This window comes from Podospora bellae-mahoneyi, chromosome 5 (assembly GCF_035222275.1).
Source record: "Podospora bellae-mahoneyi strain CBS 112042 chromosome 5, whole genome shotgun sequence".
In the NCBI taxonomy this organism is placed as follows: domain Eukaryota; kingdom Fungi; phylum Ascomycota; class Sordariomycetes; order Sordariales; family Podosporaceae; genus Podospora; species Podospora bellae-mahoneyi.
In genome coordinates this window covers 707,404-723,553 of record NC_085884.1, presented here as the reverse complement: position 1 = coordinate 723,553, position 16,150 = coordinate 707,404, and the positions used below count along the sequence as shown (strand labels likewise).

The 16,150-nt window shown below is 55.0% G+C and overlaps 5 protein-coding genes and 1 non-coding gene across 6 annotated transcripts; 3 read left to right on the top strand and 3 right to left on the bottom strand.

The window, feature by feature from the left end:
- Window positions 1–81: 81 nt before the first annotated feature.
- Window positions 82–1,462, bottom strand: QC761_500950 (uncharacterized protein; the record flags this gene model as incomplete). Its single annotated transcript, XM_062879344.1, has 2 exons — window positions 898–1,462; window positions 82–832 (listed from the first exon to the last, which is right to left on the bottom strand). Exons 1-2 carry the CDS (start codon window positions 1,353–1,355, stop codon window positions 82–84), a joined length of 1,209 nt encoding a protein of 402 aa, XP_062730513.1. The 5' UTR covers window positions 1,356–1,462.
- A 613-nt stretch (window positions 1,463–2,075) lies between these two features.
- Window positions 2,076–4,469, top strand: QC761_500960 (uncharacterized protein; the record flags this gene model as incomplete). Its single annotated transcript, XM_062879345.1, has 1 exon — window positions 2,076–4,469. One exon carries the CDS (start codon window positions 2,076–2,078, stop codon window positions 4,467–4,469), a length of 2,394 nt encoding a protein of 797 aa, XP_062730512.1.
- Window positions 4,470–4,791: 322 nt separating this feature from the next.
- Window positions 4,792–4,881, bottom strand: QC761_0075080. The gene has a single exon. It is a non-coding gene; the product is annotated as a tRNA-Phe (tRNA).
- Window positions 4,882–5,108: 227 nt separating this feature from the next.
- Window positions 5,109–8,406, bottom strand: QC761_0075070 (uncharacterized protein). The gene is made up of 3 exons (XM_062872754.1): window positions 7,285–8,406; window positions 5,701–7,179; window positions 5,109–5,636 (listed from the first exon to the last, which is right to left on the bottom strand). The coding sequence occupies exons 2-3, from the start codon at window positions 6,992–6,994 to the stop codon at window positions 5,326–5,328; spliced, it is 1,605 nt and encodes a 534-aa protein (XP_062730511.1). The 5' UTR covers window positions 6,995–7,179; window positions 7,285–8,406; the 3' UTR covers window positions 5,109–5,325.
- Window positions 8,407–9,027: 621 nt separating this feature from the next.
- QC761_500975 (uncharacterized protein) lies at window positions 9,028–11,694 on the top strand. The gene is made up of 3 exons (XM_062879346.1): window positions 9,028–9,712; window positions 9,765–10,641; window positions 10,723–11,694. The coding sequence occupies exons 1-3, from the start codon at window positions 9,333–9,335 to the stop codon at window positions 11,665–11,667; spliced, it is 2,202 nt and encodes a 733-aa protein (XP_062730510.1). The 5' UTR covers window positions 9,028–9,332; the 3' UTR covers window positions 11,668–11,694.
- A 641-nt stretch (window positions 11,695–12,335) lies between these two features.
- On the top strand, window positions 12,336–16,013 carry QC761_500980 (uncharacterized protein; the record flags this gene model as incomplete). Its single annotated transcript, XM_062879347.1, is given in 4 exon segments — window positions 12,336–12,961; window positions 13,013–13,917; window positions 13,930–15,712; window positions 15,740–16,013. The coding sequence occupies 4 exon segments, from the start codon at window positions 12,336–12,338 to the stop codon at window positions 16,011–16,013; spliced, it is 3,588 nt and encodes a 1,195-aa protein (XP_062730509.1).
- Window positions 16,014–16,150: the final 137 nt, after the last annotated feature.

Genomic DNA, 16,150 nt, shown 5'->3' with positions numbered 1-16,150 from the left:
TCTGGGCTCCCTCAACAATTCCCATCTATTTAGTATCTCGGACTATAGGCATCTACAGATTTTCCGACTCCGCTCTGACTCCTACTCGTTTCCAGGCTGTGTCTTGTTTTGGCCAGCAAGCCACTCATCGATATTGACCTTGTTCTTCAACAACTCTGGCAAGCTTAACACACTCAAGCTCAGCTCATCAGGCCCGCCGTCGAAGATGGCCGCGCCGAGAACCATCAGGTGCTCCGGATACTTGTTGAACACATGCAACGCCCTGGAGTAGGCACTGGGTTGGCTGCAAGGGTGCATCTCCCACTTGTCGGGATCACCACCAAACTGGTTCGAATATAGCTCATCACGATCCGCGTCACTCACGATGATGGTGCCGTTGCCGCCGGGGTAAGGCGACCAGACCACATAAGGCGACGCGTTCGGCGCGACCTTGCCTTCAATGACAATCGGAATCCCAGGCGCCTCGTCGAACTTGGTTGGGTCCGGTGCAAGACGGTAGTAGACGGGATAGTTGACGCCGTGAGATGAAGAGTTGCCAACCGGGAACTCATACACTAGAATCCACTGTTTCAAGGGCGCGATGTAGGCGACGACAGTCATGCCGGGCCGGGCCAGATACTCGTCATACGCAACGTCATTCACCACAGGACCCCATGTCTTCAGATCAGTTGACCGCTGGTGAGCCAGCTTTTGGCCGTGAAGAGGGTCGCGCTGGTCCGAGTAGTAGACGATCAGCTCGTCGTTGTGGACTAAGAGGAAGGGCTCCCAGATAGGGTCAGCACCGTTTGTGGTGTTCGGCCTGCCACCAGCAGCGACATTTGACACAAAGGACCTTGCGAATGGTGATGTCAGCATTGGTCCTCACGTTGACGACAAACACAGGACCAGAAAACCTACCAGGACCGAGCCTTGTCTGTCGACGCATACAAGTCGATGCGGGTGCCGTTGGAGCTCCAGCTGTTTCCTGACGCCAGAATAGTGCCAGCCTCGAAGCCAGCCAAAGGAGCCGTCAGTTCAAGCAATGCTGGCTGAGCAGACATCCCCCAGCCATTGACTTGGTCAGTGATGTTGGAGACCCATTCCCAGTTCACGCCGCCATCCTTGCTCTCGAACACGGGGAAGGCTGCAGAGGGGGTGGAGAAGTTGGACCCGAGAACTGTGCTAGTAACCAGGAGAGTTCCATCCTCTAGTTCGACATGTCGTGGGTACGAAGCCCTGTGGCCCTCGGGGGGGTCGTAGATGATCCGTTGACCGAAGGTGGTGAATGGTGCCGGGTCTGTCTCTGACCCTTGGGCCAACGTCGAGGCTGTCAGAGCCCCGACACTCAGAACACACGAGAGAAGGCTTGGAAGCATGGCTGCGGGTAACAGAGCTCGGTGTTCGGTGGACCCTGAGCTTCCATTGCGTAGATGGTGCTGGCGTTTATTTGTTCACGCTCGTCTTCAACATGTTGCTGTCGATGAATTATCCAACGGACCTCCGGCAATACCACCCATTCTTCCGGTCCTACAAACCCCTCTTCTTGTTGCCACCGTTGATGACGGGCAGCCAGGTAGCAAGCGCTCCACTTGGGTTGTGTGGGAAGAAGTAGCAGGAGCTCGCCGGATGAATATTGATTGCCTTTTTTTATCCATCTCCACGTATCGGCATACATAAGCACACACCGGCGTCTAGGCTACGCGCACCAACAAGGCAGATTTCCTTTCTATGAGCCCAGGAACCTGGATAAAAATTAACGGTGTCTCGTTCTCGTCAACAAGATCGTCAAGGTTGCATCCCGACTATGTTACCCCGAGATAGACGCGCTCCAATGAAGCGCCGGCGCTTGAGACCCAGCCGTCCCCGAAGCACCGGGACAGGAACCCGGACGATGACACTGCAGAGTAGTGGGGAGCGGGTATTATAGTGGTTAATATCTCAAGTTACCAGAGATCGTCAACTTCCCGATCTTCATGTCGGTTCATGTCGGTGTGGTGTTATTCCATGTTGGACTGTCACCATGGTCTTTATATTGAGGTGATGATGCTGTGCATTCCCCTTTCGACGCAATTTGGCACTTAGTTCATGTTGCAGCCATGAAGTCGTCCGTTTTCTGGGGCGCAAGCCTCACGTCGGCTGTTGTCCGGGCCATTGACCTCCCCTTCCAGTTTTATCCCAACTGTGTCGATGACCTCCTCTCTACGAACCAAGTCTGCAACACCACTCTTTCACCTCCTGAAAGAGCTGCCGCCCTCGTTGCCGCCCTGACCCCGGAGGAGAAACTTCAAAACATTGTTAGCAAGTCATTGGGGGCACCTCGGATTGGGCTTCCTGCTTACAACTGGTGGAGCGAGGCTCTTCATGGCGTGGCCTACGCACCTGGCACTCAGTTCTGGCAGGGCGATGGCCCCTTCAACTCTTCCACCTCCTTCCCCATGCCCCTGCTCATGGCGGCCACCTTTGACGATGAGCTGCTCGAGAAGATTGCCGAAGTCATCGGCATCGAAGGTCGAGCCTTTGGCAACGCTGGCTTCTCGGGCCTCGACTACTGGACACCCAATGTCAACCCCTTCAAAGACCCCCGCTGGGGTCGGGGATCGGAAACACCAGGAGAGGATGTCCTGTTGGTCAAGCGCTATGCTGCAGCCATGATCAAAGGCCTGGAGGGCCCCGTGCCGGAAAAAGAGCGAAGAGTGGTTGCAACCTGCAAACATTACGCAGCCAACGACTTTGAGGACTGGAACGGTGCTACCAGGCATAACTTCAATGCGAAGATTTCGTTGCAGGATATGGCCGAGTATTACTTCATGCCGTTCCAGCAGTGTGTTCGGGACTCGAGAGTGGGCTCCATCATGTGTGCCTACAACGCGGTCAACGGCGTGCCGTCGTGTGCGAGCCCTTATCTGCTGCAGACAATCTTGAGGGAGCACTGGAACTGGACAGAGCATAACAACTACATTACTAGCGATTGCGAGGCTGTTTTGGATGTTTCTCTGAATCACAAATATGCGGCCACCAACGCGGAGGGCACGGCGATCTCATTTGAAGCGGGCATGGATACAAGCTGCGAGTATGAGGGCTCTTCCGACATCCCGGGGGCGTGGTCCCAAGGCCTCCTGAAGGAATCCACTGTTGACCGCGCGCTTCTCCGATTATACGAAGGGATAGTCAGAGCAGGTTACTTTGACGGAAAGCAGTCTTTGTATTCCTCCCTCGGCTGGGCAGACGTCAACAACCCCTCCGCCCAAAAACTATCCCTCCAAGCTGCAGTCGATGGCACCGTCCTCCTCAAAAACGACGGGGCACTCCCGTTGTCTGACCTCCTCGACAAGAGCCGCCCCAAAAAAGTCGCCATGATCGGCTTCTGGTCCGACGCCAAAGACAAGCTTCGGGGAGGGTACTCCGGCACGGCAGCCTACCTCCACACCCCAGCCTACGCCGCCTCTCAGCTCGGCATCCCCTTTTCCACCGCCTCTGGTCCCATCCTCCACTCTGACCTCGCCTCCAACCAATCCTGGACTGACAATGCGATGGCCGCGGCAAAAGACGCGGATTACATCCTCTATTTCGGGGGGATCGACACCTCCGCGGCGGGTGAGACAAAAGATCGGTATGACCTCGACTGGCCAGGGGCTCAACTATCTCTCATCAACCTCTTGACCACCCTCAGCAAACCTCTGATCGTCCTCCAAATGGGCGACCAACTAGACAACACACCTTTGCTATCCAACCCCAAAATCAACGCCATCCTCTGGGCCAACTGGCCAGGCCAAGACGGCGGGACGGCAGTGATGGAGTTGGTCACGGGGCTAAAGTCCCCCGCAGGAAGGCTGCCAGTGACGCAGTATCCGAGCAACTTCACCGAGCTGGTCCCCATGACGGACATGGCGCTCCGGCCATCAGCGGGTAATAGCCAGCTTGGGAGGACGTACAGGTGGTACAAGACCCCTGTGCAGGCCTTCGGTTTCGGGCTGCACTACACGACCTTCTCGCCCAAGTTTGGCAAGAAGTTTCCGGCGGTTATTGATGTTGATGAGGTTCTGAAGGGGTGTGATGACAAATATCTTGACACCTGCCCGCTGCCGGACTTGCCGGTCGTGGTGGAGAACAGGGGGAATCGGACGTCGGATTATGTCGCTTTGGTGTTTGTATCAGCGCCGGGGGTTGGGCCGGGGCCGTGGCCGATCAAGACTTTGGGGGCGTTTACGAGGTTGAGGGGGGTAAAGGGTGGGGAGAAGAGGGAGGGGGGGCTGAAATGGAATTTGGGGAATTTGGCGAGACATGATGAGGAGGGGAATACGGTTGTTTATCCGGGGAAGTATGAGGTTTTGTTGGATGAGCCGACGAAGGCGAGGTTGAGGTTTGAGGTTGTGAGGGGTGGAAAGGGTAAAGGGAAGGTGAAAGGGAAGGGGAAGGCGGCGGAGAAGGGGGGTGTGGTGTTGGATCGGTGGCCCAAGCCTCCTAAGGGACAGGAGCCCCCTGCGATTTAGAAGGTGTGAGAATTCTAGGAAACTTTTTTTTGGAACTGCCATGAAATGCTGGATTGATGCAGTCAGCTTATAAGGGTTGAATAGGGGTGAATGAAAAGAAGTATCCAAACTGCGCTTGTATTCCATCCTCACCTTTGATGCCCAAAGAATCCGACTTCAGATCTAAAACAAAAAAAAAACACTTCTTACTCACAAAAAGCATAAACCCTCAAAAAAAAAACATCTTCCCGCCAAGCCCCTATTCAGGGGTAAGCCCTCCAAGCCCAGCTCCACAGCCCATTGATATTAGGCGCAATTCTTCTGCTGTAACACAACGACGCAAGCGGGTTTAGCTCAGTTGGGAGAGCGTCAGACTGAAGTCAACTTCAGGAAGTCAATCTGAAGGTCATGTGTTCGATCCACATAAACCGCACTCATCTTTTCTTTTTGGTGTTTTTGCTATCTTTTCTGCGGACATTTTTGGAAATGTTTGGTGTCATGCCATTTTCCTTTTTTTTTTGTTCCATGATATGCTTTGCACAAGTCACAGAGACGTTGGTGTAAGTAAAGACCCAGGATGGTTTTCCTGTGGAGGGACAATGTTGTGGAATGACTCTCCAGATAGAACGTGCAAGCATCTCAAGGCGAGCAGAAAAAGTATTGAGATTATTCTTGATTCAAATTCTCATTCAAGTCATGCGCTAATTATTCATGGTATTACACCCTCCAGATAGCCTTTTTGATATCCAAATTCCCGCCTCCATAGTACCCGATGATGATGGTATCGCAAAAAGAAACAAACTAGCTAATAAAAATGGTATGTAAAACCCAAAAACACCGAATTATGATTTGATTCCCAACACCCGAGTTGGCCAACTTAAACCTGGCTCTCTCCATCGCTCCCAGAAGGAGTAACCTTCTCCTCGTGATGCTGCACTGACTTCTCGGCCTTCTCACCGCCAGCATAGGTGCTGTGGGGGACCCAGCGGGCAGAAGTACGGGGCGTGGTCTCGTTGAGCATCTGGTCGACCTGCTCGAGCGTGAGACCCTTGGTCTCGGGCACGAGGAGGAAGGCGTAGAGGAAGCAGCAGCAGCACAAGCTGCCCCAGATCCAGAAGACCTTGGCGCCGAGGTTACCCTTGTCCGAGTCGACCATGTAGGGGGTGATGACGGCGATGATGCAGTTCCCTGTTTTTGGGGTCTGGTTAGCGCTGTGTCTATGATAATGGGGAGGTAAGAGGGGAACACATACAGAGCCAGTTGGAGGCAGTGGAAAGAGCCACACCCTTGGCGCGCATGGGCAGAGGGAAGACCTCGCCAATGACAACCCAGGCGCCGGGGCCCCAGGTGGTGGCAAAGAAGAAGATGTAAATGCAGATGAAGGCAATCATGGCCTTGACGCAGTTATCGTCGTCGGGCTTGACGGTGCCGATGATGGCGACAATGTACTGGCAGATAACCATGCCCAGGGCGCCCCAGATCAAAAGAGGTCTCCGGCCGACTCTCTCCATGCTCCAGAAGGAAATGGGAGTAGAGCAGACGTTGACGAGGGTGGTGATGAGGGAAATGAGGAAGGGGTTGGAGATTGTGCCGAGCTGCTGGAAGAAGGTGGTGCCGAAGTAAAAGACAAAGTTGCAGCCGGTCCACTGCTGCATCATCTGGAGGGAGGTGCCGAGGACAGTGCGGCGGAGGTTGCTGCTGCTGTTGAAGATGGAACCCTGGAAGCAGACCATCCAGGCGGACCAGTAGCCGCCGACGGGCGCAATGCTAGTCTCGTACTCGTGGTTGGCAATGATCTCGGCAAGCTCATCGCGGATGTACTCGGAATCAAGAGGCTGATCTCTCAGTCTGGCGAGAGTGACACGCGCCTTGTCGAGCTGGCCCTTGCGAACGAAGAATCTGGGCGACTCGGGAAGGAGAGCCAAACCGCCGGCGAGAATCAAAGCCCAAGCCATCTGAAGACCGATAGGGACACGGTAGCTGGCGCTGTCATCGCGGTCCTGGGTGGCATAATTGACGCAGCTGGCAAGAAGCAGACCAATGCAGATGCAGAACTGGTATCCGGAAACGATGGCGCCTCTAACCTTGCGAGGGGCGATTTCGCTCATGTAGAGAATGATGATGGCCGAGACGAAACCCACACCGAAACCGGCGATGAGTCTACCAGCGACGATCAAGCCGAGAGAGGCGGAGGCGGTTTGGAGGACCACACCGACGATAAAGACCATGCAACCCAAGATGACAGTGAACTTGCGACCAATCCAATCGGCCAGATCACCAGCGGCGAGCGAACCGAAGAATGTACCAGCAGACAAGATAGAGGTGATGAGAGATTTCTTCCAGGCGGGGAGGACGAGAGCACCGGGGCCTTCCATGGTCTTGATGAAGAAATCCATACCCATCACACCGGCGATGTAACCAGAGTCGTAACCGAAGAAGATACCACCAAAGGCAGCGAAGACGCACATCAGGTACGCCTTCATGGTAACGGGGGCTTCCACCCTGAGGGTGTCAACCCCAACGGGGGGAGCCGCGCCACCGGGCATGTTGACTGAGTTGAGGCGGTTGTGCTGGTGTTGAGATGGTAGGTGAAGGAGGGTGAGTGTTGGTGTTTTAGGGTCGGTGGTTGTCGTCGGTGATAGAGTGAGACAATGAGAACCGGGACGGGAGGTAAGGGAGGACTGAGACGAGGTATGAAGCAGGTGATAAATACTTCAGATAATTCCGAACCCTTGGCAGCGGGAATGTCTGAGTCTCGGCCTCTGTGTCGAATGATACAGGAATGAGAAAGAGGAACACTTGGCGGTGATGGCTCCTGGGGAAGGGGATAATATACCTTTGCTCTCATGAGCTTCGACGAACCTTCGACCCCGACCCTACCCCGACTACCCCGGTGAATCCCTCCACAACACCCCATGTTCTGTGAAGTCTTTTTGCTGTCCTCGTGGCCTGTGGCTTCGTCCCAGGCAGTTGAGCCTCTCCACTTGCCCCTGTGCATATCTGGGGTTGGACCTTGCCGCGGGGATGGTTTTTGCGGAGAGAAAAGCCAAAGTTCGGACGAACTCGGAAGGCCCGAGAGAGCTCCAACGCTCTGGATCAGACATTGAGATGACGTTTGTGGGTGGGTTTTGTTTCTTCCTCTTGAAGCGGCCATATTCTCGGGCCTACCCAGCCTGACACGGATCCAGATGTCGGGAGTGGGGAGGATGTTAAATTTCACCACGGCATCCAAACCTCCAGGATTTCATAGCACTGCCGATATAAGGGTTCTACCTACTACATGCCTTGAACTCAATTTGTTGTCGTTCAGATGTTCGATTTAAAATGTGTCTCTGTAATAGGATGCGTATATGGGCGGTTTCAGCGAGCCGTTGTGGTGTTTATCCGGTCTGGGAGAGACCGTTGAGAATGCCGGGATCACATGTCGACTTTGTTCCATGCTCTGGCCTAGCTCAGGGTTCCCACTCCCACCCTGGTTCGAGAGTTCGCTGCAAAAAAGCCCAGGTTGATTTTCATTGGAAGGGTTCAAGGTTTGTTGAAGATTCTGCCATTGATAATTCCACCGTGCCCTGTTCAGCATCGCGTTCCCTGTATTTGGATTGCGTCTGGTCCTTTCTGTCAGCCCATGAAACATCACGAGATCAACTATTTATGAGGTCAAATGCAGCGAAAAACTCAGCTGAGGTCGCTGGACGGCTGTGGTGATGATCAAGAGCGGTGTCGATTCGGTGATATTGTGGATGACCATGGGGGTGTGTGGTGGAGCTGGTATCCCCGACCATGACTCGGCTTTCGCGGAGATAGCCGAGCGCTGGTGCTCGACTCGTTCTTGGATTCATCCAATTCAGGCAAAAATAAAAAGAAGCAGGCCCAATCCTGGAAGAGGGCAGGGACAGCATCAGATGCAGCATTTGGAGCCTCATCCTGGATGGCCATGGACGGCGCGAGTTGTTGCGCAATGCACGGTCGGCTCTTTCCCTCTGGGGTTGACGGATGGGCCAAGATTTCCCCGGACCCGGCCAGTCCAGATCTGATCACACATGGGGAATATGGTAATCAACATCTGGGGAAGTCTGGAGATCCAACGTTGAATCAACGTCGAGTCAACTTCAAGGTGGCTAATGTCAAAGTTCAAATGCCACAACACAGCTATCTGCCGGCCACTCTGGATGGCAGTTCGTCTCAATTTTTCCTTTCACTTCCATCATGCGTTCATATGATATCTTTTTTTGTTTTGATTTCCGGTATTCCGAAACTGCAGGGTGTGATGATGTCGGCCAAATGTTGAATAGCTGTTCATGCTGGCGGCACGAAACATTCCTCGTCGTCAACACCAGCCCCCAAACATCGCCCAGCTCTCATGGGTATAAGGGTCAGGCGACGCCGAATTTGCCAAGAATCACAGGGCTGCATTATCACCGACACTACTAGCCCTACCAGCCCTGCACCTGCTATTTTCAACGGTCGGTCGTCAAATTAGGTTGCTCAGGCATTGGCGCCCGTCTTGGACTCTTGGGTGTTCGTCGATGGCGTGCATCAAGACTCACGAGGCATCGGGGCCCGGTTCTTCAACGTCTTGGCTGCAAATTACCCGCGGCTATACGGGAAACGAACCGACCTCCAGTCAGGTAATTTTGACTTTTGATGCTAGCTAAAGTTAAGCAACACACGCTGTCTGTCATAGAGTTTGGCTACTCCCGCCTGGTGATTTTCTCAACCCTCAGTCGACATGTTCCTTGGCCACCAGATATCGTCCAGTTGCTGCAAAATAGAGAATAAAAACCATGATCCACTCCCTACCTAACCGGCCTTTACCGCCCATATACTCTTCTGATTTCTCCATCATGAGTGCAGCCATCACGTCCAACAGTGATCTGATTTCGAATGTCCGAGAACTACGAGTCTTATCGCTACCGTCGCAACGAGAGATCAAGACGGCGACGCAGGTCGTGCAAGAGGTCTCCAGAGCGCCAGTATGCCTGCCCTGACCCAGAACAACCGCCAACCAGTGGCCCTCCTCCCGCTTCTCGACCAGCCCAGCCACCTCAGCAGCCGCCCATTCTCCTTTCACATATTCATCCAGTCACTCTCGAAGAGAATATCCAAGGGGGAAAGGGCGTCTATGCCTCTGTCAGTGTGCTGGAACCCGTGATGCGGATTGAGCGATCTGGCACCTACAATTGTGGAGATCCCAGCGCAAGACCTGTCTATCGAATCATTGTCAGTTTCAAGCTGCAGTTCAACATCAATCGATCGACCGGAGAGTATGGCACTGCTTTGAGATTCAGATTGACCGAAATTTACTGACGCAACTAGACTCCAACGGCACAACCGCATCTTCGACTCGGTCAACGTTCGCTATCTCTACCGCAGCGGCGAGCGCCATGACGTTCTGCCCAAGGGCGATGATGTAGTTTCAGACATCGCCATGCGCAATGAAAGCGGCGTATCAACCGACTTGACAGCCGGAGTCACCGCCTCAGGTGTCGGACACCCCCTCCCAGCTTTCACGGCCCATGCTCAGCATGCCAGCAAGGTCACCTACGAGCGCAAGCTTCGGAGCTGGCGCAAGTCCCTCACCTACGAAACTTACCCCCAGCCTCGATCCGACTGTCGCGACTCCTACCGGCCAACTCTAACCTCGCTGCTCGGCCTCCCGTTTGCCTGCTCAGTTCCAGAGCCATCCGAGTCCTCATTTCGCGTCTCATCTTCCCACGTCAGCGGCTGTTCCTGTCGAAGGCATCGCGAGTGCCGACACCGCAGTTCTCGGACATGGCCCTACAACCGAGCAGCCCACTGGTCAGGACAGACAGAAGCCCAATTACACTTGTGGACACCAGAGATTTACGAGAACATGACCTGTCCAGTCACCATCAATCGGGAAGTCGACGCGGCTTTGATTGATAGTATCTTGAAAGTTAACAAGAAGGGCTGGAGAAATGAGGATGGACTTAGGGAACTCAGAAGATACCTTCACTTTGATTTCGATGTTGAAGTCCGCTTGAGAGAGATAGGTTGGGGCTTCATGGGAATGTTCCGATCGACAACACAGCCGCCTGAGATCAGAGCACGGAACGACTCTGGGAAACCGCTCTGCCCTGACAGGACCGAGTTTTGCGTCTCTTGCTGCACAAGCAAGATCGTCTGGCCCAAGTACGAGACAAGAGATTTGCAGAGTGAAGCTGAGGACCAGGTACGTCTCCTCTCGCTCTTCTAGACACCATGTTGGACATTGTGATGGTACCTCAGCTGAGGATACTGATCATGCCTAAAGATTGCAAAGTACGGCTTCATCCGGCGCCTCCAGTCCCCTCAAGAGTATCAAGCCTCCCTTGAAGCGGGCGGTGCACCGACAGTGAGCGCCGGTTCCAGCACCGCCGTTGGAGTCGGAGTAGGTATCGGAGCAGGTGTAGCACCACCTCCGCAACCTACACCCCAAGCTCAGCCCGCGAGGCAGGTGGCACAGCCGCCGCCAACAAACTCTAGGGAAAGACCACCTCCCCCAGCACCAGAAGAGGAAGACCTTTTTTCTTCCGTTCCCACTAGTAACAATGACCAGTCTAACTCGCCATCGTCCTACAGAAGAGTTATGTTCTGGCCTGACTACATGGACCCGAAGCGTATCTACCATCGCCGGCACGAGCAAGAAGACGAGGAGAAACAGGGAGAGGAATGCGGAGAGAGCCAAACCAGCGGGTATACGATGTGTACGAGTACGGAAGTGGCATTTTGCCGATCGAAGCCACGAGAGAGGAGAGGGAGGAGGAGATCGAGGTTGTCGAGTACGACTGGGGTGACGGAGAAGAGCAGAGACTCGGAGCCGAAGGAGCTGGATACACCTATGGATGTTGATACTCCGGAAAATGTCAAGGAGATCCGTATTGTCCTGGGCCGGGAGGACAGCAAGCGGACAGAGAGCACACACCAGGTTGCTGGGCTGGAACCTAGCGCCTCGAGAACAAGAGAAAGAATTTACAGGGAAACAATGTCAATTTCTGAGTGTAGTTCTAGCTTTTGTGTCGGAGGTTCAAGTGGTGTAGGTGGAGACGGCATTGAGTCAGCGGTAATGACAGAGAGCCGTGATCGGTTGCTGGCGAGCATCATGTCGGAGGCGGGTGGGTACGGGAGTTTCTTGTTCGCACTGAGCAATTATGATAGTTCGGACGACGACGGATTGTCGGGATGGGTTACTGTTGATGCTAAAGTATGTGAATGTTAATCAGTTACGTTTGTTGATTGTTGTCGATGTCAACGCCTACATGTAAAGTTGAAAGGGTTAGGCTTCTCCTGATCTCCAGGTGCTAAGCCCATCCATCTCACGGAGTTAAATTCAACCATCTTGATACCTCCAAACAGACCACTCACGCGGTTACGCCGGCACCGGGCGTCCAATCGATGATGGCTCTTCTCAGCTCTGACGCACGAGAGCATTTCCAAGGTTTGATAATCAGGGTAATATCTTTTGTTTCACAGCGCCAGTGACGCACCCGCTTCCACAGTTGGAGCAGCGTGCCAAGCCAGGCGTCAAGGCGTGACCGGCAGAGCGGGAGCCCGCTTTTTCTATAACACGCCATTGGTCAATCCCCACGATTCCACAAGCCGATGATGTCAAGATCGGCGGTCCCTCAATGAAGCCTGAAGGGAACGAGGAAATTCCACATCAAGAGACCCCGTTGACGTAGCTCTGCGCGGCCCCAACCCGGCCTAGAATGACGCCTACGCACATCAAATAGACTGCATAATTACTACTTGTCGCTCTCCCCCATCTGTACCTTGTGGTACATGCCTTACTCTTCCCTCAGACTTTGCTCACGGACTGCATCTTGTGACGACGTTGACCACCTCGTGCAGATTTGATTGACAACCTCCTCTCGACCCTTGACGAACATGGCGGCGCAGCACATTCCCGGGGCCTTCCCCTCCTCGATCCCACCCACTCCAGCCGACGAACCTGTGCAGCAGCCCCGGCAGTACCCGGACGAGCAAGACCAAGGTCACCACTACCGTGAGCTCAACAAGCTCCCCAAGCCGACCGATTCCCGCGGCCACGCTCATACCGATTCTGGTGTCAACTTTACCGAGTCCGAGACCATCCAACCAGCCAAGGGCAATAATGACCGCTGGGTTGGACCATCAGAAGCAGTTGGTGGGGGCACCTACGTCCGAGACGATGTTGGACCCTACCAGACCTCCCAGCCAGCAGATGATGGATCGCTACAACCAAGACAGTTGGCCAAAGAGAACAGTGATGAAGAGTTCCCAATCCGAAGGAATAATGCCAATGAGAAGCCACTTGGTGCTGCTGCCGTTGGCGCTGGGGCTGAAGCAGCCACCCGTGACCACAACACGATTGACAGCACCGACATAACCCCGCGTCGAAGCCACGAGCAACGCTCCGACCCACCATACTGGGGCGACCTGCCAAAGGCTTCCAGCGGAGGTATCTATAACACGGTGACAGGTCATGGCAGCGCGCAGGATGACCATGACCAGCACCATCATCTCCGTCAAAGGTCAGCACCTTCCGAAACATCCCACATCGTCAGCACCGCTGACTTTCCCAGGGGTACTGGAGTATATAACTCAGTATCCGGCCACGGCAGCCAGGATGCAGAGAGCAGGCGCCACAGCCAGGCTGCCACAACCGGCGACAGGAATGCCACGGCTGGCGGCCCCGGCGGTGCTGTGCTTGCTGCCCCCCTTTCGGAGATACCTGAAGGGCAGCAGAAGCAGACATTCTCTGAAACTGACAGGCCCAATGCCCCACCTCCTTCGCTCCCCCACAGCGTCTCGCGGGACAATGCTTTGGTTGCAGCGCCTGGCTCAGGCCCGACCGACCGTGAGATCAACGTGAGCCGACAATCCCCCACCCAACGAGCATTCCCGCTTTCGTCGTCTCCCAAGAACGCGCGCGACGATGAAGCTACGTCGACATCGAACAGCCGCAACGCCGCTCTTGCAGGCACCGCTGCCCTCGGTGCCGGTGCCGCGACTTACGGCATGGCGGACAAGAATAGGAACGACAAGGATGCTCAGAATTCTCACACCGAGACTCAGGCTAGGCACTCGAGGAGCACTAGTGAGGATCAGGGCACTCGTGCTGCTGGCGGGCTCCTTTCGCGTAAGCCGCGGGATGATAGACGCAACTCGTCTGTCGACAAGCACAGGAGCCGGAGTCGATCCGTCCAAGGCGAGAAGAAGCACAAGGTTCTTGGCATCTTCAGCCGGCACAAGGACGAGGAGAGGCTTCAGGAAGATACCTCGACCCACGAGCCTCCCGCGCAGCAGGCTGAGCGCAAACCAGAGCCTGTTCTGGTTGGAAGCACGACGGGTACCACAAAGACTCGCAACCGCCTTAGAAAGGGAAGCAGGAGCGAGCCCAAGGACCGCAGGGCATCTTCCGATAGCCCTACTGACACTGATAACTCGAATCACAACAGTACCAAGGCCGCTACTGGTGCCGCTGCTGGTGCCGCCGCAGGTGCCGGTGCGTTTGGGCTGCTGCATCACAAGAAGGACAAGGACGGCAAGGTCACCAAGGACCAAAACACCCAGCAGGAGAAGCCTTCATTCTCTTCTCACCCCAACCAGCCACTCGCTTCGCAAGCCCCCGCCAGCAACACGGCTCAAGTTAGGCAGCCCAGAAGCTCAGGGGTTGGATCTGCCGTCGGCCTCGATGCTGTTGAACTTGCTCACAAGCACGATCCTGCCCACACAGTTCCCGGCACAGCTGTTCCTGTCGGACTTGCTACCCACAAGCATGATGACCCCTCCACTCCTTTTGAGCATCCTAGAGAGCCGCCCTCTCCTCCTCGCGATGATCCGAAGGGCTCTCATAGCTGGGTTCCCGCTGCCGTGGTTGGCGCGGCCGCCAGCGGTGCCCCACTTGCTATGAGGCAATCAAGGGACTCTACCGCGGCAGACACAGCCACCAACCAGCACCCAGACACCAACGTGGTTTACAACACTCTGCCCTCTGGCGTCCAGTCAAACTCGACCAACATCAGCCCTCGTGGGTCGGCTGTCCATGAGTCCATCAATACCAGCAGACCAGTGGCCAACGCGCCTGGTGACTACAATGTCTTTGCCTCTTCTAGTCAGCCGCTTAGCTCAAACCACCCATCCGAGTCCAACAATACTCACACAGGATCCTCTACTCAGGAGCCTGCCTACAACCATCTTTCGTCTAGCACTCCGTCTGGTGTGGCTCTAGGCTCTGCTCGTCAATCCGAGTCTCATGGGTCTCGGACTGGTGTTGTCACGCAGGAGCCTGGTGCTTACAACCATCTTGCTTCCGGCACCACATCTGGCGTGAAGATTGACCAGTCCACCGATAACTCGAACACCGCTCGCCACTCAACCGAAGGTCAGATAAATCAACAGCCTGACAACTATAACCACCTCTCTTCCGGCAATGCACCCGGCATCGCTGCCGCTGGTGTTGCTGCCGCTGGTGCTGCTGGCGTGGCCGCACACAAGGCTCGCGACTCGACGACTGAGACCTCTCGCCAGGGGAATCTAACTCAGGATTCCGGCCAGTACAACCATCTCCCCTCCGGTACTGAATCTGGTATCAGGAGAGATGCTGGCCCCACCGAGGGTAGCAGAGCACACGATCTTGCCGCCTCTGGGTCCAGCCGTCCTCCGCAGAACAGGACCGACTCTGGGCCATACAACAAGCTGCCCTCTGGAACACCCTCAGGCGTCAAGATTAAGCCCAAGGACAACTCCCGTCGCGCCACGGAGCCTACCGTCCACGCCCATGACAAGCACTCGCCCGACCGTAACGTGTCTTCACCCACTGGGCCGACTGGTGTTCCCTTCACCCAGCATCACCGAAGCCAGCCTTCCAACATCGACACTCGCGATAGCCATCTGAAGGACCTGCCTCTTCCGGCCTCATCCTCCAGCCCAACCAAAGCGCACCCGTCGTCTCACCACACGGTTGTCTCGCCTCCAGTGCACGCTGCTCCCGAGACCGGCAAGGCCACCAACCCTCCCCCCGCCGCCGGCAAATCGGCCACTCTCCGGTATACTTCTTTCCCCAGCACGGCCAAGGGCATGAGCCCAGAAGTCATGCCAGATACCTACCGGGAGTCGGTGACCAAGCCGCATGAGCAGCAGGGAATGAGCCCCGAGGTGATGCCTGAGGCGTATAGAGAGTCTGTCTCCCGCCCTTCCGATCATTCTATGGAAATGAGCCCCGAGGTGATGCCCTATGCTTACAGATCTTCAGTTCCGCGAGACAGCAACAACAACAACAACAACAACAACAACAACAACAACAACAGCGACTTGAAGACGAGGGGTATGCAGCCCGTGCAGTCTGAGCAGTATATGACTGGGCAGAATAAGTTTGTGAGCCCTGCTCTTGCTGCTGCTACTGGAGCCTGGGCTGCGAGTTCGGGTACTGGCAATGGGAATGTTGGTGGTGTTGGGACTGGCAATGTAAATGTGCCGCAGGGGAAGGTTATGCACAAGTGTGAGCATTGTGGGAGGGATAACGATATTAGTGGATATGTGAAGGAGGCTGTGAACAGGGTTACTGGGGTTGATAGGTTTTAAGGGTGTGTATCAGGAGGGTGTGGGGGCGGATTGTTGAGGATGATGATTCATGGGTTTATTTTAGGCCTTTGTACGTTTTCCTAGCAGAGCAGTAATGAGCACATGAAAATACTTGAAACTAAAAACTTGGTATGCAT

Bases quoted from the DNA above. Each gene is read 5' to 3' on its own strand.
- QC761_500975 (XM_062879346.1), top strand. From the start codon at position 9,333: ATGTCCGAGAACTACGAGTCTTATCGCTACCGTCGCAACGAGAGATCA. The intron at 9,713-9,764 runs GTATGGCACTGC...TGACGCAACTAG, and splicing joins ATCAATCGATCGACCGGAGA to ACTCCAACGGCACAACCGCA. The intron at 10,642-10,722 runs GTACGTCTCCTC...TCATGCCTAAAG, and splicing joins AGAGTGAAGCTGAGGACCAG to ATTGCAAAGTACGGCTTCAT.
- QC761_0075070 (XM_062872754.1), bottom strand. From the start codon at position 6,994: ATGCCCGGTGGCGCGGCTCCCCCCGTTGGGGTTGACACCCTCAGGGTG. The intron at 5,637-5,700 runs GTATGTGTTCCC...CCCCAAAAACAG, and splicing joins CACTGCCTCCAACTGGCTCT to GGAACTGCATCATCGCCGTC.